Raw genomic sequence first — 23252 nt, 5'->3', positions numbered from 1 at the left:
CGTACACCCTTCAAGCCCCGCACTCCTAGCCGTGGTCTCCCCTCCTCTGTCCTTCGCTATCCCATCTCGGAGACAGACCCTGCCCCTCTCCAGAACTCCGCCAATAGGCAGTTGGGGTCGCACTGTGGGCGGAGCCGTCCTGCTCGGCCCCTCTGTGGGCCCTCCACCAATGGGAAGCTAAGCAGGACCAATGGGCGGCCACGAGGGTGGAGCCCGGGAGGCGGGGGCACCCCAGACCTGGCGGCCGCCGGGTAGGGCGCAGAGCGCCGGGACTGCGCGGCCGCTCTGGCTCGGGCTACTCAGCTGGGCTCAGCGCGCGAATTCCGACCAGCATGGCGGTGGAGGAAGAGGGGCTCCGGGTCTTCCAGAGCGTGAAGATCAAGATCGGTGGGTGCCCAGGAGCCGGCGTGGGTAGCGGGGTCTTCGCGGGTCTCGAGGCGGGCGCCTCCAGGTCCCGGATCAGCTCCTGGAGATGAGCGCTCCCCGGTTGAGGTCCCTCCCTCACCTCCTGGGGACTGCTGGTCCGCTGGTTGCGCCCCCTCCCCACCTCCTGGAGACTGCCGGTCAGTTGGCTGCGCCCCCTCCACCTCCTCAAGGACCGGCCGGTCCGTCAACCACGGCCCCTCCCCACCTCTCTCAGAGCTCGGTGACTGGGCAGAGCCGGGCCCGGAGGCTTCGAGAGACTCAGCTCCCCGCACCTCCTCTGCGCCGAAAGCGACCCCAAGTCCCTGGAGGTGCAGTGTCGGAGGTGGGGTCGCCTGTACGGAGGGTGTGGTGCGTCGCAGGACCCGGGTCCTGAACCCGCTGGGAGTGTGTGCATGAGTGTGCGCATATGTGGGGGACTCTGGATGCGTGTATTTCAGGTGCCAAATCCACCTATCTCAGGGTTTGGCATCTCTCCTCAACTGCTGCACCCAGAAACTTCATTTTCTTCGAACGTGTAAGCTCTTCCACATGTTCCCCCAGGGGGATGGGGATGGGGCTGGGTCCGGCTGCGGACTGGTGGCCTGTGTGTGCACACATTGGTGTGGGTAGATGTGCGTGCATTTTGTGTGTGCATGTGTCTCTGTGTGCACAGATCTGTGTAGGCGAACGTTTTTGTGTGTAGGTATGAACGAGTGGAGCTCACTCCGGCCCAGCGCTCCCTCAGGGCAGGGCAACAGCGGAGCCACCCCTCCCCCACCTTCCATTGAGAACTGGCGAGGGAGGTTTTGGCCGGCAGCGCTTTCCATTCAGGCAGGCCCTGTCACCCGGGAGGATTCTGCCTTTCTCACCGGACTCAAGAGCTGGGGGAGGGAAATGAAATGCAGATTCTGGAGTGGGCTGGAGGGCTATATCTGGACTTCCTGGGTTTATCTGGAGAGATTTGCTTTTTGCCAGTTGTGTTTTATGTTGGGAGGGTGATGTGCAAGTTTTTCCCCCCTCAAAACAAGATCGGTGCCTGGAATTATTGATCCCTTAATGCCATAAATGTGCAGGGTGCGAGGACGGTTCATGTTGGAGAGGGCTTCTGAGGCCCCGGAGTGCCGTCCTCCTCAGGGTCCTTCTTGCCGCTGAAATCCCTGTCCCTGGTAGTGCTCCACATTCCCGGGTATCCCCTTGTGAAGAGGGGCCGCAGGGAGCAGAGCCAGGCACCCGGTGACTGCTGAAGTGTCAGTTGTTGATGACATTTGATGCTGCCTGAGGAATTCCAGCTACCCTAAATCAGCATGTTGTTTCCTGTCTGCTTTATTTTGGTTTATGGATCATTGCTGAGACGCTGTTGATATTTGGCTCAGAAGCACTGCAGATAGGATGTGGCAGCGCTTCAGCCTCGAGGAGTCAGCCGGGAGAGGGCTTCTGGTGTTTACTTGTGTGAAGTCTGCTGCGCTCTCACACTGAGAGAATCAGTGTTGAACTCCACCTGAAGTGGGGGCAGGGGAAGTGCCTCTGTTAGGGTTCCCTCAGGCAAGAGCCCTCACTCAATCCCTGGGTCCAGTGAGTTGGGTGGGGGACCCTCCGGAAGATTTGAGGTTCTTCCTTAATCAAGAGGAGAAGGTGGGGGCATTGGAGTGGGGATGTGGGGGAATGTACCAGGGTTCTGGGTGCAGCAGGCGGGAATGGGTCTGGGGACAGGGTGGGCTGGGTCCAGCACAGCCAGTCAGACTCAGACTCTAAGCAGCAGGTTTCCGGAGTGTTGATTTGTTGAGCAGAGAGCATTGATTTATTTCCAGGATGGCACAGTGCGTGAAGCAGGAGGGCCAGGAGACACCCAAAGGTCCTGGGGAGCAGCCCCACTGGCCATCGTGTGCACACTCCTGTGAGGGTCCTGGACCCCAAAACAGAGGGGCCTGGTGTGGAAGAAGGGGGTCAGAAGACACTGCTTGGTTAGGAGGTCTCTTGTGTGCTCCACTTTAAACAGGCGATAGAAGCACCCGGCTCAGCTGAGGATTAGTGCAGTGACGGGAACATCTGCCATCTCTAACCCCATGTGGGGACTGGGTATTGTTAGAGCCCTCAGAGCCTCCCCCACTCCCCACCCGCCCCCTGTGTCTGGGAGCGATAGCAGGGAGGCAGAAATGCCCGCGCACTGGCTCTCCAACTCTGTGGACGTGGTTCCAGCTCTGAGAAGCCCATTGTCTCTCTCTTCCGAGGAGGGACTTTGCCTACAATGCTGGGCTACAGGGGTGCGACCTCTGTGTCTCGCCTTTGTGGCTAGGGGCATGCAGGGAGCCACGGCCACCGAATGGAACAGGCAGGGCCTCCTCCTGCTTCTTAGCACAGAAGTGGACAAGGCTGTGCTGCTGAGTTAGAGCCTGGGCTGGACTGGAGACCCTGAAGGTGACCCGTGAGTGGGCCGCTTTGGGGCATAGTCTTGTTTCACTTGAGGGAAAGCCTGTTAGTAGAACAGGCTGATGATGATCCCGAGGGCAGTGGCATGCTCATTTCTTATCCTAGTCCTCTGTGTGTGGCGGGTCTTGGCTCTGGCTTGCCTGAATGCCCTGATCTCGAAGGCATGATGATGAGGGGCACTGTAGTGGATTTGGAGGAGGGGCAGATGTGCATGAGGCACTGCATGCAAGGTCACATGCATGCTTGCCTCTCCTTCGGAGAGACGCTGGCTGAGCGGTCCATTCATCTCCGAGCCTTGTCTCCAGGCTAGCTGGCTGCATGCCCCATGTCTGCCGTTGGCCTGCTAGATGACCCAGGGCGAGTATCCTCCCCTTTCAGAGCCTCATTTTTCCATCTGCAAATTGCAGGCTCTTATTGTCTTCTGCATCCGGTGGGAGCTTATAAGACACTGTTGTTTGGGCTTATGTTAACACCGCCCCCCTCACTCCCAGAAAAAGACAAAATGAAAAATTCTCCCTGAAGTTATACCACTACGAAGTATCACTGCTGTTGCTAAGAAAAAGGGCAGAACACTTGGAGGAAATGAAGAGTTTTTTAGGTATGGGAGCCTTGGACTTTAGAGCTTAAATGTTTTGCTAAGTTTTGGAAAGTTTGATGATACTTGGTTTCATTGAGAGGCTAAAGTTGGGGAAAATGGGAGAAAAATCTCTTTTTTTAACTCTTCCCCTTTCTTTTTCTTTCCACCTTTTACAAATGAGATAATATATAAGAAAGTACCAAATAAAAGTGAGGTACTTTTTTATTGTAGTTTTTGAATCCTGCTCTTGAAGAACACGTTTTTTTCCCCACTTAAGTCTTACAGTGTTTTTTAAAAAAATATTTTGTTTATTTATCTTTAGAGAGCAGGGAAGGGAGGGAGAAAGAGAGGGAGAAAAACATCAATGTGTGGTTGCCTCCCACATGTCCCCAACTGGGCACCCAGCCTGCAACCCAGGCATGTGCCCTGACTGGGAATCGAACCACCAACCCTTTGGTTCACAGGCTGGCACTCAATCCACTGCGCCAGACCAGTCAGGACTGCAGTGTTATTTCGGATAGCTCTTCAGGACACTCAACCATCTCAAACATCGTCTGTCTTCGGTAGCAGTTATTACCTATTTTTACCCCAGTGTTTCATGTAGTGTAAACTGAATGTGCTTCCTATGAGATGACAGTTTGAGGAAGTGTGTTCTTCTGACTTGCCATGAGTCAGGACTTCAGCACTGGGAGGGAAGCCACTTGGAGATTTGTGGGTGCTGATGGGGAAGAACTCACCCACCATGACAGAGCTTCTGCTGGGCAGTGCTGTTTGGGACCCAGCACTCCTTTGGGCATTGCAAGATAGCTTCGCTTCCTGGTGATGTTTTCCTTTGCCGTAGTTATTGCTATTCACTTTTCAGTCTCATCTTATCTTGATGAATGTGTTCAATTAAGAGCAACATACAAAGGTGTTCTCTCAAGCAAAAAAAGCCTAGCCTTGCAGTTCAGAGTGCAAGGAAATCAGGTAAAATATAAGAGCACCCTTGCTCTCCATCAGAGGGTACAGTTTGTGTCTGTTATGTGTGTCCTCTGTGAGGCCATGCTCCGCCTGGTTCCTTGAGCTGCAGGTCTTCCCCTGACTCCGTCTCTCCCTTCCTTCTCCTTGGATCTGGTGCAACTGCTTCTCTTGTGTGCAGTGGGCCCCGTGCAAGCTTTCTTGTTCCTTCTGTGAAAGACTAGAGCTTGTCCACCTAGAAGGGCGATGGCAGTCTGGGGCCAGCATAAGCACATTGGACCTGACAATCCCTCCCATTCAGTAAAACTCGGCTCTGTGTGTGGGCCTGCCCCAGCCTCTGCCCTCCCTCCACCTAGTCACAGGCACAACCCCACAACCCCTGAGGGGGTAGGAACTCCCTCAGGCAGGGCATGGAGTGAGAGGAAAACAGGGAACTGTGGCCAGGGTTCCTAGTCTGTGCCTCCCGTGGCCATTCAGCCAGCGAGGAGGGGACATGGTGAACAGATGGGACCTCGGGGGTTGGGACCTCAGGATTCCAAGTCCGCTCTGCTAAAAGTGTGGTATGTAACCCGATGTCCTTCATGGGGAGCAGTGTTGTGTCCATCACCACATCCTGTAAGGATCAGATGAGGTGGGGGTACTACTCAGTAAGTTAAAATAGTTATTGGTAGTAGTAGTGTCTTCACGGGGTTAAGAAGGAATTGTTTTCTCCAGTAGAGAAAACATTTTGTGAATTTAGGAGAGTGGTATCAGTGACGTTAGTGTGTGTGTGTGCGCCCTGGACGGTGTAAGAAGTGGCCCTACTGGCCACATGTGGTTCTTGGCATCAGGGCTTTTATATTCTCTTGAGCTTTTTGATGCTAAAATTAACCTGGATATTCTATTAACCGAGCTCAGCTAGCTGCCCGTGCTATTTTTACCCCCTAAAGACGAATGTGCAGAACCTGGGCTGAGCCTGGGGAGCAGCTGGGCGCAGGGCCAAGGGTGATTTCAGCCTGTGGCTCCAGGTCCTGCCTGGGCAGGAGGGTGGGCTTGCTGTGCATGTGTGTGGGGGTGTCGAGGGATGCAGACTGAGTCTAGTTTGTGTGTATTATCTCACTGTGACTTAAATTCTCACAACTTCGTGNGCATCAGGGCTTTTATATTCTCTTGAGCTTTTTGATGCTAAAATTAACCTGGATATTCTATTAACCGAGCTCAGCTAGCTGCCCGTGCTATTTTTACCCCCTAAAGACGAATGTGCAGAACCTGGGCTGAGCCTGGGGAGCAGCCGGGCGCAGGGCCAAGGGTGATTTCAGCCTGTGGCTCCAGGTCCTGCCTGGGCAGGAGGGTGGGCTTGCTGTGCATGTGTGAGGGGGCGGCGAGGGATGCAGACTGAGTCTAGTTTGTGTGTATTATCTCACTGTGACTTAAATTCTCACAACTTCGTGACTTTGACTTTGAGGCAGGGGGACTTAGAGAATCTAAATAATCTGCCCTGAGTCACCAACAGTGTAAGAGGTTGAACTGAGATTTGAACCTACTCTTGTGCTCTGCCAACATGATTATTCCCTTCATCACTTAATACTATATGTTTTTGTTGTCCATGATCTTGGATTTGAATAGTGGTGGTGGTGGTGGTGGTTGGGGTGGAGACAGTGAGGGGCTGGGAAGGAGAGAAGAGCTGACTTCGCAGGGAATGCTGGCCCGGTTGCTCTGAGACACTGGTGAGGGGTGCTGGGGTAGGGGTTGGAGAGGAGGGGAATTGCGGAGATGGGATCTTGATCAGAATACAGAAATCCAGAGGTGGTTCTCTGAGCAGTGCCACTGGCAGCCCAGGTACATTAGGAAAAGGCATTGGGCAGGTGAGCCCTACCTGGGCTCCTGAGGCAGCCCTATAGACAGAGTCAGTTGGCTGGGATACAGCATTTGGTAGAAAACGGTTAGGTTTGCTTCTCTGAAGCTAATGAGGCATTTGAGTGTGTAAAACCTAGCACCCTCCTGAAGGTACTTGGGGAATGAGAGCACTGGCGCATCCTGTCTTAGTTGCAAGATGTGCATGGGTGTAAATTTTTTTAAAAATTGATTTTAGAGAGAGGGGAAGGGGGGCAGGGAGAGAAACATTGATCAGTTGCCTCTTATAGGCACCCTGACCAGGAACCCAGGCATGTGCCCCGTGCAGTATTTGGAACCCGTGACCTTTCAGTTTATGGTGTGATACTCCAACCACCTGGTGCTCCCACGCCGGTTACGGCTCTGTCCCAGTCTCTTTGTCACAGTGGAGAGTAAAACCTTTTGGGGGAAGCCTGATGACCTTGTGTGAACAAAGGCACTCCCATTACCCTGATCTTTATTGATAGGTGTTACTAGTAAAATTTGAGGCACCAGTTTGAAGCTATTTGTTAGTGTTCCTCTTGTAACAAATTAGAGTTCTCACTAAAAAGAAAAATACAGACAGCTGCACTTTGTGCAATTGCAGGTGGGTAAGACAAGACATCAGGGGAAAAGCAGCCTTGAACCTGCGGTGCAGAGTTTGAAGAAAGAGGGAGTCACTATGTGACACTGTGCAGTGCACGCAGCTTTGGGGGACAGCGGTGGTTGGCGGGAGCGGTCTGTCAGGTGCGTGGATAGGTCTCCAGCTCTGAGTGGGTAGAGTGGGGCATGTGGATGGCCTTGTGGAGACTTGGATGTCAAGTCCTGCAGGTGCTGGTCACCCCTGGAGAGTCTAAGGTGAGAGAGCAGGTGTAAGATCGTGGTGCTTGGTGGGAAGGGGGCATCCTCACTGGTTATCTAGTTTTGTGCATCCCCATGTCAGGGTCAGGGGGTCTTTAATGGGAACAGGAATGAAGGAGCTCACAGTGTTCTGACTTTGACCGGTAGGTAGACATGCACAGGAATTTCATGGCACCACGACAGTCAGGGTTAAATGAACAAATAGCAGAAATGAAAACAAAATGTACACAATTGGAAGGGTGATTATGTTATGGTGCTTCCACAGTGTGGAATATTAGGCAGCTTTCCGAGGAATAAGTTAGAGGCAGGCCAGGCCACACAACATGTGGGAAGTTCCATGGGTATGGCTAGAAACAAAAGCAAAATACAGAAAATCTTATCTCAGATCACCTGCTTAAAGAGCAATAAAAGCCAGATAAGCACGTGCAGATGTGGAGATAAAGACCCACGCAAGCCCATTAGTCAGACTCCCTGTGGTAGGAAGAGGGAAACAAGTAAATACAAGGTTTGTTTCAAAGAAGCAAAGGCATGAGTGCATGGATGTGAAATTTTGCATATAGGTAGGTCAAGGGAGACTTTAACAACACAACAGCTTGGAAAGTGGGAAGAACAATGTTCTGTAGAGGAACCATGGCCCAGAAGGTAAAGTCATTTGCCTGGATTGTAGAAGGCTTGCTTCCTGCAGGAAGAGTGCGGCACGGACGGGGGCAGGGCCGCCGGCAGAGCCCAGAAATGAAGGAGTGAACACGCCGGAGCACAGCAGCGGCTGCGGGAGTGGAGGGCCTCGGGCGGCTCCGAGAGGGGCTTCACACCGGCTCTGACCTGCTGAGCGGGTTGGGCGCTCCAGCTGTTGGTTTTAGGAAACTGACACAGTGACAGGGAGCTTCCGGTCGTGTCATCCACAGCAGAGGATCTGGTGCCTTTCTTTAAGTGTGAGGCAGCTTCCAAAATTAACAGTTAACACAGTCAGACTCCTTAGAAATAGGAGATGAGTGCCTCCCGATTCCACGGGCTGGAACCCAGGAAGCGGTTTGCGCAGGAGGGTTGTTAGGTCTCCCTTAAGCCTGTGCAGGGATCAGAGTGTCCGGGGAGCTTTTGGTTTGACTTTTTTATCCTTGCTGGAAATGATGGATCATCAAGATGACTGTGGGGTCAAAGATAGCGATTCCTTGTTCTCTGAGTGTCTGAACGTAATACTAGGTGTGTTTCTGCATGCAGAGTTGGAGTCCCAGGACCGCAGTTCTGTCTGTCCTGAAATGTGACATTAGCTTCACTTTTCAAGGAAGTCTGAGCCCCACACTGGGGACAGTCAGCCTGCTGGTGTGAGAGCACGGCTGGCATGTGCTGCATCTCAACGTGTGAAGCATGTTGTTACAGTCCATGTGCTCCCAGGAGGATGGTGGGGGCCTGGAAGCTGCATACAGGGCCACCCAGCAAATCAGAACCATTTCCAGAGACACCACAGTGTCCTTCCCTTGGAGTCAGTTGAGGAATGACTTGTGCCTGTGTTTTCCTCTTCACGTTGTTTCTGTTCCTGTTACTGAATACTTTCCCAAGTGTAAAGAGCTGTTCTATCCTGGCTCCCAATTGCCAGTCAGATGAAATATACCCACCAGGGGACGGTGCTTTCCTAACCAGGTGGCTGCACCCTGCTCTGTGCTGGACACAGCAGTGTTCTCGGCTCAGCAGCCGCCAGTGCACCAGGACCAGGACTAGGACCAAGTCGCCCGCCTTTCCTGAGAACCATCTTCCCTCCAGTTGTCCTGGGGCACTGATAGGATTCTGGGACTGGGCTCAGGCTTCTGGATTCTTCCGGACATTTATCAGAGTTGAGGATAATAATTGTTAGTGTATCTCTTTCTGGAACGTTGTTTTTGGACTCATAGTTTTTGTAAGTTGCCACATGGGTCCAATTAGGTGTGATCTGTGTGCCGGCCGCTTGAGTCAGGGCCAGTTTCTCCTTCCTTGTCATTAGAAAAGCCGTGGGGATTGACGTGCAGTGATCCACATACAGCCAAGCCCATCAAACAGTTGAGGATGCTACACATTTACCCCAGACCTTCTCTTCAGCTTAGTTTTGTGGTTTTCTTTTCTTCTGAGGTAAAATATTTCATTTTTCTTTTTAGCTCTTGTGGTTTCTCCTTTCGGTTCAAAATCTATTGCTGGGAGGCAGCAGAACAGCCAATTTGTTTGATACTGTGTACGCTGTGTGTTTCACTCCGCCAGATCAGGCATTGAGTGGGGAGCCTTGGACACACTGAGTGACAGAGACAGCTCCTGTTGTTGTGTCCGATACTTGTGCCGGGGCCTCCCAGGGTCACACAGCAAGAGAGTTTGTGACTGCCCGAGTTGTCCCGTGATGAACTTATAATCACCCAGGCTCAGGCGCTTCTGCGGTTAGTGAGGAACGGCCTTCCTGGGTGTGTATCGAATCACTTCCTCAAACAGGAGATAGCTGACTTCCCACCCGAGGCCTTCTCCTTCTCAGTGTCTTTAAGTGAGCATCTATGGGCCTTACTCAGCAGAGCAACACTTTCTCATGAACCTGTGGCCCTCGAAAGGCCGGGACAGCCAGGGGCTCACAGCCTGCCGACCCACTTCCCAGCTGAGTGTCTTGAGCTGCCTGAAAAGGCGGAGCAGCTTCCAAGACTGTACTTCCATGAGGGCTCTGCGCAGGACAGGGCAGGAGGGACACGGGTGGAGTGGGGCAGTTAAAATTGGGTATGCAGGAGGGTGGTTTGGCCAGGTCCCCAAGCCTCGGGGCATCTGTTTATGTTGGCCCAGCTGAATGGGGGCTTTCCAAGGCTAGGGTCAGACTGTGGTGCAGAGCTGTTAGCAGAGATCCAGGAATAAGAACTGGTTCCAGAAACGCCATCAGTATGCAAGACCCCAGGGGACCTGGCCAAGCTGGCTGCTTGTTAGAGGCCTGCGGAGGATGCTGTGATGGGCCGGCTTTCCCATGGCCTCTGGGATGGGAGCTGGGTGGGGAATTCCAGATTGCTGGGGACTGGGCTGGCAGGCACGGCATTCTCAGGGGGCCCTGCTGACCTGCCCTGGGGCGAACCACCATAAATGGTTTTTAACTTAGGATCAAACAATTGGGTATTTTATCTACTGTATAGGGGTGAGTTTCAAAGGCAGTCAATTCTGCTTACAGGACGTTCACATGGAAAACACACACCACACTCCGTAAGCCCTGACCAGCTTCTGGACCACGTGCATCCTGAGGAGCAAAGTGTTCAGAGTCTTTCCTCAGGGCCTCTCACTGTGCAGCAGAGGGTTTAGCTGATGGAGGGAGGTGTCCATCTTTATTTCCCTTACACGGTCTGCTCTTGTGTGCACACACACACATAGGCACACATGGACATACCACACAAAGAAGCACACAGAGGCACACATGCAGCATGTGCACGTTACACATGTGTGGCATCCAAGATGGATGCCACTACCAAGCAACACATGTGCACACACATGCACACATGGGGCCTGTTTCTGGGGTAGAGGTGCACAGTGCTGTGTGCACAAGCAGGGATGGAGGTGTAAGGGAGACTCACAGCGACTTCTGCGGACCCCTTCTCAGTAGCTAAGATCCGTGGCCCCGGGGAGCAGGCCTTGTGTGCCAGAGGAAGATGTGTGGCATTTAGAAACGGTTCCTGTTTCTCAGGCAGGCTCTGGTCCTACTTCGTCTTCCTGACATGGTGGAGGCTGCAGAGACACTGCAGACAGTCACCCGGTTCATGTGCTCCTGACCCCCGGGGGCCTCGGAGTGTGCCTGTGGGGACGCCTGAGTCTGAGAGCCCTGCGGGCTGCTTGGTGAGGCCCCCACTGCTTGCCCTGGGGCTCCACGGCTGGGGCATCAGCCTTTCCACTTTCTATGACTTGAGAGCTTTTCTGCAATTGTTTTTGATTTTTTAATATTTTGTATTTGAATCAGAAACCATTCACTTTTTAGGCTCAAATGTCTGGCTTGTTCTCCCAGTTGACTGTAGGTAGGTAGGAGTTCCCAGTCTTTGACCAGCTCTGAGGACTCTGGGCTGGGCTGTGCCAGGGGTAGAATATACTGGAATTCAGGTGAGAGGGTGTTGTTCTAGGGAAAATGTGAAAAGGAAACCACTGCAAATGCTGGTACTAGAGCGTCAGTTAGAAATGCCTAGTGGTGGCCCACCTTGCCTCCTGGAAGTCTACTCCCTGCCGGGGAACGTGGTCTGGTGTCAGTAAAGGGGAGGCAACCCTTGGATGATTCTGTAGGTTTTGATGAGAAGTTCCTTCCACTTGTTAACTTGGGGCCGAGTCAGAGGGCGTTTGTACTCAGGCTCTTGCTTCATACCAGACTTCATGGTGCAAACCCCAGGAACTAACCAGCTTACTTGTGTGAGAGCCCCCAGCCTGGCAGCCTAGCCAGTGCCTCCCTGTAAGGTGGGGGGGCTTGCCTGGGGTATATTCCCTCCGAGCTGGGTGGACCACAGATGGCTCCACTGACTGCTTGCAGTTGTAGTGACACGGTGATGACTTCGTAAGAAACCGTGGGAGGCGATGGTCAGAAGACCTCGGCAGCTTCCTGAGCCCCCCCCAGCTGGCTCCATCCATCTGGAATCTGCGGCATTCCTTTCTCTGTTCATCATTTCCTGCTCCGCTCAGCTCTGCGTCAAGTATTTGGAGAAAGAGTTTCAGCATTTGGACCCGAGAATGTGTTTATGCATGTCCTGACTGGAAATAAAGGGTCGTGTGGGAAGAGAAAAAACACTTGTCTTTATGTTTTTGCTCAGCCTCTTGCTTTTCTGTTTATTTTGTTTCTTGAAGTATATTCTGGTGTTCTCTTCAGGAAGCCTTCTCTGTCTTCCTTGGGCCCTTCCTGGGCAAGCAGACGTTCAGGCCAGAGCTGAGGGGGGCGGTCAGGAAGGAAGACCAGGGAGCCTGCTGGGTGCCTGGTCCCTTGAATTAGACTGGGCTTTTATTCCTTTTTCATCTGACCGTTATTCACTGTAACCAGTGATAATTTAGTGTTCTGTGTTCCTCCTGTTTTTCCTTTTATTTCCAGGGGCACTGGCGCAGTGGCACCCCCGCCCCTCCATGAGCCACCCCCTCCCCTGGCCCGTTGGGCTTTCTTGTCCATAACTGCACTGGTATCTGCTGGTTTTGTGAGCGTGAGAATGTTTTTGTTTTTGAAGTAGGCTGTATCTGCCAGTTTTCAGTAGAGAGGGCCAGGTAACAGCGAGCTGGGACACGCCTTCCTCGTGGACTGCAGACAGTCACCCGAGCTCCTGGGTCTCTCTCTGAAGCTCTGTCTCTTGCTTTAGAACCTAGTCCAGGACTTGAGCGTCACCATGGCCTAAATGTGGTGATGGCACTGTTGATGAGCTCAAGTATTTCAGGACTATTCAGGAAATTTCCATGTGCATCTAACCCAGTAAGTATTGTGGGGCATGTAAGTACATGTTGATTTTGTGTGTTAGGTGTGGGGGTGGGCCAGGATGGGACAGCATTCAGAAGTTAGTGTGAGACAGGTAAATTTTTAGGGTCACTGCTTGGCAATGAGAAGAACTTTTAGTTTGATTGTAGGCATTAATCACAAGTACTAGTTGGAAAAAAGTTAGTTTTTGAAAGTTCTCCTCCTGTTAAAAAGTACCCATGGGTTGTTTGGGTGTCACTTCCGAATCACACAGGCTGTTAGCTGAAGTCAGCCAGGGAGGTCTGCTGTTTGCCACCCCCACCCTGCGGGTTTCATGGAGAAGGATGCCACCCTTAAATGCTTCACCTGGGCCTGTGGAGACATACCCTGGGATTTCATAGAAGGCAAAGAAAATAGAAGCCTTGCCTTCCAGGGTGTTAGAGGCAAACTTGCTGCCTCAGTCACGTGTGTATGGGGACAGTATTGGCTGGGGACTCCTCAGGTCTTGGGGAGGTAAGCGCTCTTTGGTGCTAAGGTAGACTGAGGAGGGTCTACGCTGCACTTCCTGTTCTCCCGGGAACATTCGTCTCGGTGTGCACACACATGCACGCCCACCTGTGCACACATGCACATGCACACACACTGCAGACTGCATTTTCCAAACCAGAAAATTCTCAGAAATTATACGTGCAGAATTCATTTTTAATCATACGTAGTGGCTCCCATTGAATAAGAGCAGAACTGTCATCATTAGAAAGAAATCAAACATTGGGCCAGTGTTTGGCCTGTTCCGAAGTTTCATCTGTTCTTGAGTGCCATTTCCCCACGTTGTAACAGATCTGAAGGGAGGGTGCTTTTTCGAGCGACTGTCTGTCAGTGCCCACCCCCCCATTTCCTTGCTGGGAGACCACACCGTCCTTCCTAGAGCACAGGCTTCTTAGGTTCCTTGACACGTGGCATTCTCCTTGGGAAGCAGCAGGAGGGAAGGCCGCGGAGGGGTCTGTGGATGGACGGGAGGGCAGAGTGGGGTGAGATTTTGTGTGTTTATGTTTACGTGTGTGTGTTTCAGAGTTGCCAGCCGCCTTCAGGTAAAATAGGGCCTGTCGGACATGGGGTGGTGGGGGGCCTGGCTCAGAGGGATGGGCCGCCCACTCGTTCCGTCAGCTTGCTCTCCAGGGTCCCCGAGGATGCCGCCAGTGCCGCTGCAGGCTGCTCCGGAGCCTGTGTGCCCTCTTCCTGGAGAGGGCCGTGCTCCCTCTGTGAGCTTGCTGCGTGTGAGTTAGCGGAGTGCTGACCGGGAAGCGTGCTCACACATGTAAGTGCGGCTTTGGGGAACAGATATGTCTATAGCCACATACGAGCTAGGAAGCTGTGTTTTCCCGCAGAATGTGATGGAAGGAAGGAATAGAAGGGGTTTCTGACTTCGGGGCTAGTAGTGAAGCATTTAGTGTCGTTAAAAGCCATTCACGCAAGGCTGCATGTGTTACGGGAGAAACTGGAAAAACCGCGGGCCACGTCACTGCATTCGATACTATGGATTTTAAGTGACAATTGAAGTTAGTTAGCGTGTTGTTTTAAATTCTGTAACTTTTTTTCCTGGATCATTCAATGGCTTTATCTCTGTGGCACAAAGGTCATATGATGGGAAGTGGTTATTAATGAATCAATTAATTATTCTAGAAACTCTAGGAAGTTAGGACAAGACTACACTTACGGCATGGGAGCGCCTCCCCCTCTCCCACTTCCCCCAAACACAGGGACGAAGACACAAGCATTGCTTCTGTGTGCTGGGTGGGGCTATAACTGCTCTGACCCCCCAGTTGTTATTCTTGGGTCTTGGTCATCAAGGCACCGCACTCACGTGCTGACTATACCCAGGAGATGCTACCAAAAGCTATTACTTTTCGCACAGAGGGACGAGGCTGTTAATACTGGGTCACTGGATGCAAGTTTGAGTTGCAGATTCCCCTTCAGCAAGGGAAGCCCTCAGTGGGCTAGAGGTTCTTGTAAATGCCTCTGTCCCCTGCAGCAGTGGCCATGACCTCTCCACAGGGCTGGGCTGTCTGCCTGGGGTGCTTTCTGCACAAGGATGCCATTCAAGCAGTAGAATCACGCTGGTTGAGCTCCCTTCTCTCCTCCCCGGGATTAACGGGCGGTTCTGGGTAGTTGTGTTGGTGAGTTAGCAGGTTTGTGTGTGGAAATGGGGCTGCTGAGGAGTCAACACCGAGCAAGTTCTGGAGGGAGGATGTTCAATCTATTCTCCAGTTTGTACTAAAACCTTGCCTAAATGTTATTAACGGATAGGAGTAAACAAAGATTAATGAAGGATGAAGAAAACCAAGTTGTATTTATAAATAAAATTAAATGATGATAATGCTCTACCCATTTTTACCTGTGCATTTGAAAGGCCGGACAAGAATAGCCAGGAAGTGCCCACTTCTCTGGCTGCTTCTGGTCGGGGCGATCACCGATCGCCTCTCCTCACTCCCATCCTCCCACCCACGCCGCTCCCCTTCTAAGTGCAAGGCTGAGATGACCCAGAGTCCTTTCCAAGATAGTTTTGGACTCAAGTCTAATAAAGGAAACCCCAGGAAATCCAGAATAGAAAGTTAGCCCATGACAAGAGGAAATTCATTTTGAGCTCACAGATAAATTTGTGGTTTGGCTTTCTAATGTCGTAGTGAGCGACAACCACGAGGGCACTGATACTGTAGTGTGTTCAGATGGCCCTGGCACCAGGTGCAGTGCCTGCCTGAATTGTACGCGTTTGATAATGGTTTGTGGAGTAAAATAGTGGATACCATTTAAGCGAACAAATAATGTTAAGCTGTTCCACAATCATGAAATTTGAGTTACAAAGATTATCAATCTGGTTTTCTCATTAGCACGTTTCTCTTTTTCACTTTTTAAAATTCTTGTTTGTTCCATTATGGTTGCCCCAGTTTTTCCCGCTTTACCCTCCCCGCCCATCCCATCCCCAGTCCCACAGTCGGTTCCCACTGTCTCTCTTTTTAGAAGTTTGTCAAGAGCAACTTGTTTAATCCAGATGGGTTTAGCAGGGATCTGCATGACATTTCAAATCAATTTCTTTGACGTTTCTTTTGTTTCTTGTCACCGTTCTGCAGTCACGGGTAGTGTGCTGTCAAAGTGTGACATGTCAGGTTGCTGTCACTGAATGCTTGGCAGATGCACGGGGCTGTGCAGGGAAGACCCCAGGCCAGGATGGCTGGGTCAGGGTGTCTGCTGGGTTGGGTGTCTGCTGGGTTAGGGTGCTGGGTGAGCTGGGGGTGGGTCCTGGGGGTGGGGATGGGCTCTGAAGTCCCAGGTGCCATGCGTGGGCCTGTCCCAGGAAGGAGGTGGTAGACACGAAGGAGCTGTACCAGTGCCTTTGGGTCCTGGACTTGCTGTGGCTCGTGACCCAGCACTGCTCATGCGGGCTGTCCCAGGGCTGCCCCCAGCCGCCTCCCCTAGTCAGGAAAGGCTTCCCTGCGCCTCCCTCTCTCAGCTCCGGGTCAGGTTCCTCCAGAAGAACCTAGCTCTTCCCTCTGATCTTAGTGGCCCCCTTCCTGGTTCCCCTCGGCACCCCTCACTCCGTGCCCCCAGATCCCTGCCCTGGAATCACCCAGCCACCCCCTTCCTGTCCCTTTACGTGTCTCTCCTCCCCCTGTTTCCCTTTGGAGGGGCAAGGTCTCCTTCCTTCTGAGATTCCTCTTGGAAACCCTTTGCTCTGAGAGCTGAGCCTGAGGCTGGGCTGCCTTTACCTCTGCTGCCTCTGGGAGAGGAGGCTGCTGGGCCTGCCTGCAGGTGGGCTCGGAGGGGACCTGCCTTGGCAGGAAGAGCTGGCCTGCCCAGCCTCCCTTCCCCTCAACCTGGGCTTTCAAGAGTGGTCCCCCTACCAGCACCATTGCCTGGGACTCGTTTGTTGAGCAAGTGTTCAGGCCCCACCCCAGACTTACAGAAGCAGGAACTTGGGGTAAGGCCTGGCAATCTGTATTCCCAGGGGCTCCCGATGCAGTGGGAGTCTGAGGGCCCTTGGTCTGAAGCGCACCATTCCCTGCCAGCTGAGGCTCCTGTATTGTCACCAGTGGAGAGTGCCCCTCATCATGAGCTGGGCTCCGTCCCTGGGCACAGGGGTCCTGACTTTTCTGGGTGAAAATCCTCCATCTGCGGCCAGGTTCCGGCTCCCTTGGGAGATTGCGAGGAGCTGGCCCAGTGCAGCTGCAGCTCCCGGAAGAAGCCCCTTACTGGGAACTTCCCCTGGGCGCTGTGCCAACACCCATTAGCAGTAGATGGAGAGTTTTGTTCCCTTATCTCTGTCTGGTGTCACCAAATCGGTCTGCTCGCACACCAGCATTTCCCATGCAGACTGCCCAGCGGCTCCAGTCTTAGGTGCTGGGGGGCCCATGGGCCCGAGTCAGCAGGACCGTGCCCCATGCCTGACCACGCAGAGGGGCCTCTCTGCTTTTTGCCTTTTCCACCAAAGCCTCCACTCCCTGCCTAGTCTTTGGAATCAGAGGGAAGGGTGCAGTGTGTACTGCAGCATACACAGAAGGCAGTTCAGCTGATCGTGCTCTGTCTGGGATTGTTGATGCTGTGCCATGTTACCCCAACCACAGATTTAGGGTTTGACGCACCCCTGGAAGTACCGGCTTCGCTCAAATTGCAGTCAGGGAGAACTCTAATTACTGACCTGGGATGGAGGTTACATACACTGTTATTGCACTTGAGGTTTTTTGAACAGTTGTGTGGTTAGAGGCTATTTTGGAAAGAAAGATCGTCACACATGTAGTTGAAAATGCCAAGGTTTTTTTCGTGGTCTGCATGGGGTGTGGGGTATGGGTCATGGGTCATGGGTAGTGATGCTTCTTTTCCAAAGACAGCAGCCCACTAGAATTTTGTCTGCAGCTTGTTTGTGGCATCAACAACTTGCTGTTCTACAGTGCAGTTTTCAGTGTTTCACCCTGAGCAGCTCTGTCGATGCTGGTCAGCTCAGCTGCTTTTGCAGGATCTCATCATGGAAGCGTTGGCATAGCCCGCCTTCAGGGTCTCGGTACCAGAATCTCTCCCACCAGTCTTTTAGGGTGGATTCAAGGTCCCCCAACAAGCATCAGCCAGGGATCAGCTGCTTGTGCAGTGAGGTCCTATCCAGGGGCACGTGGGGCCAAGCGACTGTGTGGATGTGCTTGGTACTGTGCTGGGCAAGGGCTAATGCTGCCCACCCTTGACAGCCTGGCTGGCTGCCGTGCCTAGGAGTTACACTCAGAGACACTGTGGGGTATTGGTGTGCATAACATGTTGCAGTACCCCTGACCCAGCAAAGATGCCCCCAGGGGCCAGTGCCCACCTCTGTGTCCCCCTAACCCAGCAGAGGAGCCTTTGCAAGCCAGTCTGTCACAGGTGCACAAGCTGGGTGCGTGTCACACTCCCCTGGAGAGCTTCAGAACAACACCAGTGCCCGGTCTACCCACTGAGGACCTGGCTCCGTGGGTCTGGGCTGGGGTGCTTGCAAACTTCTAGTTTTGCCAGGGTGGAGAAGAGGAAGAATGTCAGTGAGGAATATAGTGGGGCTGAGGGTCCATCACCTTCCTCTTCTCTCCCCTCGCTTTTCTGCTAGAAGGGTCTCTGGCACAAATATTCAACTCTCGACCACTGACAATTGCCAGCAACTGTTGGCTTTGCATCTTTTGGATGCCGTGTGTGTGTGTGTGTGTGTGTGTAGAAGTAAACATTTTCACTGAAGAAGATATTTGGGGAGTACAGAAAAGCTAAGTTAGAATATGAAAAGTTATAATTCCATTTCGGGTGCCTTTTGTCTGGGTAAACCCCAGACACCCCCTTTCAGCAGGTAAGACTGGATTGTCACTATGTCCGGGTGGCTGAGACACAGGGACACTGAGGGGGCACCTGCTGCAAGGGTGCTCTGAGTGCGAGCGTCCCAAGTGGGCCCAGAGCTATCAGTGCAATGCTTAAAGCTTAGGGACCCCCACCCCTTTTCAAAGAGCACCCTTCTCTCCCTGGCGCATGGAGCCTGCTGCAGCCTCTGCTTGGAAGCCAGAGCCGGAAGGTTCTGACGACAGTATTTAGTGATTGGAGGGCCTGGCCTCAGCTTCGTACGTGATTGTGCAAGGCCTTAGTGCAACGTTAGGAGGGCAAGTTTAAAGTCAGTTGGTCCCAGGCTCAGTTTTCGCGTTGTCGACCAGTTGTGTGCCTTGGGAAAACAGGAACTTAGCCTCTCAGCCGGGTTGCACAGCTGAGCCACCTGGAAGAAGATTGAACAGACCTGTAACGTGCCCATGGTACGTGCCACATAAATGTTGGTGGGTTTTATCCTTACATTCTTGAGCTGTCATTGGTTTGGGGCTATCTAAACATGACCGGGGTGTACGCTGGAGGTGAGCTTTAGAACTGATGTTGGAGATGAGAGGAGGCTGAGAACAGGACTCCACTTGCTGGATGGGTCCTGGTGTTGACGGGGAAGAACCCAGCGCAAAGCTGTGACCGAGTTAGACACGTGAAGGGAGTGAAGAAAAAGATGCTGAGTGCTGTTGATGCTTTTCTCAAGACAAGACCACAGTGCCAGAGGTTTGGACCAAAATAGAGCCATCTGTATGTCCCATGACTGAGGTGACGTTCTGAGAACTCATTTGTCAAGCCTGGCTCAGTGCTGCCTCTTGTCTGACCTGCAGGATTGACAGTTCTCAGAAAAGTTTCCCTTAGGAAACTCTGGGGATTTTGATCTGGTCTCAGGCTGTGAGCAGAAGGAGGTGGGTACCACTTTGGACTCTGGCTTTGCCCTAATGCACCACGAAGCCCCTTGCCGCCCGCTGCAGTCCTGGGGGCCACCTCCTCCTCAGCTCTACATCAGATTAGGCAACGTCCACGTTTGCTGCTGTTCTGTTAGTCTGATAGACCTCGGTGGTGAAGCAAATATTTACTATGATAATTTAGCAGAGCCATATTTTTATAGAAAGACTGTGATTTACTGCAGGGACATTTTAGGACAGTTCAGAATATCTTAGCTGAATAGCTGTTGCTGCAGTTCGGGGAAACCATCGACATCCCTGTCTGGGACCCCAGCCCCCAGAGCAAGGCTGCAGCTCAGACAGACCAGCACCCCTGTAGTCACTGTGACTGCGTACACACAGTAGCTGTCACTCCCTATTGTGTCCCATCCCCTGGAAAGCTGTACGGTGATGACAGTGACTGGTTCCTGATCCTAATGTCACTGGTTCGGATTCTCCCGTGGGCTGCTGGGGGCCCAGAGGGGCTGAAAATAGTTGTTGTGGAACGCTTACCCTGTGACGGTGCCAGGAGCCACGCGCAGCATTTCATAGGCACTATGATCCATTTCACTGACTGAGAAACAGAGGCTTACTGAGAGGCGAGTACTGGATCTGAGACGATGGGCGGGGAGGGCAGTTTGGCTAGGTGAGGGCCCATCGGCATGCGCGGCTGGTTTGGAGAGAACCACGCTTGGCTGCATTCTGGAAACCTCAGCAGTAATCTGAGCCCCTCTCAGGTGGCCCCGCAGTTCATTCTGCCTTTGCAGGGCCCTGCTCACCCTCTGATCCTGGGGGCTTTGAGCTTCTTGGGAGGACTGGGATGTGGGTGGTGGTGGGCCAGGGCTCCCTTTCAGCTGGGAGTGGAGCTGCCACAAGAACCTCCTGGAGGAGCTCCAAGAAGGCTTGGCTGCCTGCCCGGGTCATGGCGGATGTGCAGGCTGTGGGTGGTACAGCCCCAGCCCCACGGGGAGAAGGAGCCCGGAGGAGCACAAATGTGTGTGTGCAAAGGAGTGTCGCACCCTTCGTCCCAATGTGAGATGCTGACCTTGAAAGAGCAGGTTTTGAGGGTGGAAAGTTAAATCATGGAGTCATGGTATAAGAAGGCAAGATAACTAGTATCACATGCAATGCTCACCTTTGTGTCAAAGGTGTCAGAAAACATTCAGGGCGTGAGGGGCTGCATGCAGGCCAGAGGCTTCTGTGTGATCTTTCCTCCTTTCATCTTATCTAATGTTCTAGTCAGTCATTTTCACACACACACACACACACACACACACACACCCAGTGGTTAGCTGTTTCCTGTGTTTCTAATTCAGGCCACTGTACAAACCATCGGGAATGTTCCCTCTGCCCTTGGGCCTCCAGCTTCCCTGACCCCATGCCCTTTGCCCTCTGACCTCACAGCCTCTGTCCCCTGTCTCCCTGTGTGGCTTGACCTCCATTTCTCTGCCTCCTGGTCCCCTATCTTGGCCGACCAGGGCCTGCCCGCTTTATCAGGACTCAGGCAAGTAGGGCCGATGAACGGTCTTGGTGACACGGGGGACTTTGTCATCCTTAGATCTAACAGTAGGAACTAGGATTGGGGATTTCCTGTGAATTCAGTTCATTTTAATTCATGAAAAATGGTGAATTAGCCCTTGATTGAATAACAAGCAGTCTAGACCAGCCAGCGGCTCAGATTCTGGGAGGCTAAAAATAGAAGTGGTCGGGGCAGGGAACAACTGCGTGGCAGGCAGAAACCCCAGATGGCGCTGAGGTGAGCAAGTTTCACAGGTAGACGCTGGCTCCCGTGCTCCAGTGGCTGATGGGACAGCAGGGCAGGCCCAGGCTTGGCTGGGGGCTTTCTTCAGCCGTGTGTTTTAATCAGATGGCAGTGGGGGACAGTTCAACTTTAAATGACAATAAGTTAATACATGTGGACTTTTCAATGTTGGTTTATTAGCTGTAGCTTGGCTTTTTTTTTTGGCGGGATGCAGTGAAATTTATTGACGGCGCATGACAAGGCAGGGCTCCCTATCCTCCTCCCCTCTTTGGGGGGTCTAGGGTGGAAACAGGAGGTCAGGAAATTCTCAGTGTGTTAGGGGATTGATTTGGGGCAAGGACTCGCCAGCAGCTGAGGGTCTCTTCCTGTCACTGGGGCTGATGGTTCGGGGGGCTCTTACTCCTCGGAGGCCATGTGGACCACAAGGTCCACCACTCTATTGCTGTAGCCAAATTCATTGTCATACCAGGAAATGAGCTTGACAAAGTGGTCATTGAGGGCAGTGCCAGTCCCGCATTGAAGGTGGAGTGGGTGTCACTGTTAAAGTCGCAGGGGACAATCTGGTCCTTGGTATAGCTCAGGATATCCTTGAGGGGACCCTCTGATTCCTGCTTCACTACCTTCTTGATGTCGTTATATTTGGCAGCTTTTTCCAGGCGGCAGGTCAGATCCACAACCGACACATTGGGGGTGGGGACACGGAAGACCATGCTAGTGAGCTTCCCACTCAGCTCAGGGATGACCTTGCCCACAGCCTTGGCAGCACCAGTGGAAGCAGGGATGATGTTCTGGGCAGCCCCTTGGCCATCACGCCACAGCTTGCCAGAGGGCCCATCCACGGTCTTCTGGGTGGTGGTGATGGCGTGGACTGTGGTCATGAGTCCCTCCACGATGCCAAAGTTGTCATGGATGACCTTGACCAGGGGGGCCAAGCGGTTGGTGGTGCAGGAGGCATTGCTGACAGTCTTCATGGAGTTGTCATACTTGTCACGGTTCACACCCATCACAAACATGGGGGCATCTGCAGAAGGGGCAGAGATGGGGAGCCTCTTGGCTCCCCCTTTTCAGGTGAGCCCTACCCCTCTCCATGGTGGTGAAGACACCAGTGGGATCCACAGCACATTCAGCACCAGCATCACATTTGATGTTGGTGGAATCTTGCTCCTGGAAGGTGGAGATGGATTTTCCATTGATGACAAGCTTCCCGTTCTCAGCCTTGACTGTGCCTTTGAACTTGCCATGAGTAGAATCATATTGGAACATGTAGACCATGTAGTCAAGGCCAGTGAAAGGGTTGTTGATGGTGACAGTGTCCACTTTACCAGAGTAAAAGGCAGCCCTGGTGACCAGGCACCCAATACAGCCAAATCCGTTCACTCCGATCTTCACCATCGTGTCTCAGGGTTGAGGCCAGCACTGTGCAGGAAGACAGGGCTGTCTGTGGGACAGGAGGAGCAGAGAGCTGTAGCTAGACTTCACACCTGAGAAAATTATTCCGAAGGTGAAAGGGCTCGGGGCCCGCTGTGTACATGTGTTAGTGGGTGGAAGTGTGCTCGCAACTTGGAGAGTAAGAAAAGTGAGGGAATTTTAAATAAGTGTTTGCTACGTATATGTCACCTTCACATGTGTGTGTGAGTGTGTGTATGTGTGTGTGTATATATATATATATATATTTAACTTTTTAAAATGTTAATCAGGATATTTTTAGGTTCTAATAGATAAAAAATATAATAGAGAATACAGAAGCAAATTGGAATATATCCGGGAACCTAATTTATTATAAAGATGGCATTTTAGGTCACTTGGGAAAGGGTGGTGTATTTAATAAATGAGGTTGTCTTTTGAAAAAAATGACATCCTAACTCACACCATATAAATAAATTTGTACAGAGAAAACTTGCAGTGTGAAAAGGTAAAACAAATATCAGTGATATTTTGGAGAATATTGTGAATAACCCTGGAACACGGGAGAAGTTTCTAAGTAATTAGTGAACTAAAATGCTGAAGAGAAAAACATGACAGTTGATTATGTAAGAATTTAAAATTTCTGGAGGTGGGCAAAAGGGGAAAAGTGGGAACAACTGTTAACAGCATAAACAATAAAATATAATTTAAATACAGAGAATTAAAAATTTCTGCATGAAGATGACACTGAATGACAAGTGGCCCCCTGAAGGAAATGCCTGTGACACACATCCCTGACCAGCCTGCTCACAGCAGACCCAGGGCTCTCACGTGCAG

General features: G+C 52.2%; 2 protein-coding genes across 2 annotated transcripts in view; one reads left to right on the top strand and one right to left on the bottom strand.

Moving 5' to 3' along the window:
- Positions 1-227: 227 nt before the first annotated feature.
- RASA3 (RAS p21 protein activator 3) overlaps positions 228-23252 on the top strand; it is a 120024-nt gene continuing 96999 nt past the window's right edge. Inside the window, exon 1 of the mRNA XM_037042097.1 lies at positions 228-387. Within this exon, the coding sequence (XP_036897992.1) occupies positions 333-387 (55 nt within the window). The 5' untranslated portion in view covers positions 228-332. The remainder of the gene's footprint in view (positions 388-23252) is intronic.
- LOC118984269 (glyceraldehyde-3-phosphate dehydrogenase-like) lies at positions 21405-22473 on the bottom strand. The gene is given in 3 exon segments (XM_037042098.1): positions 21405-21520; positions 21523-22075; positions 22077-22473. Coding segments are annotated over 3 exon segments (993 nt in total). The 5' UTR covers positions 22404-22473; the 3' UTR covers positions 21405-21407.

The sequence above is a fragment of the Sturnira hondurensis genome, unplaced genomic scaffold (assembly GCF_014824575.4).
Source record: "Sturnira hondurensis isolate 20B ecotype Veracruz unplaced genomic scaffold, ASM1482457v3 Scaffold0003681, whole genome shotgun sequence".
Taxonomy (NCBI): Eukaryota; Metazoa; Chordata; class Mammalia; order Chiroptera; family Phyllostomidae; genus Sturnira; species Sturnira hondurensis.
Note: the sequence above shows the minus strand (reverse complement) of the source record. Positions and strands in the feature narration are given on the sequence as shown.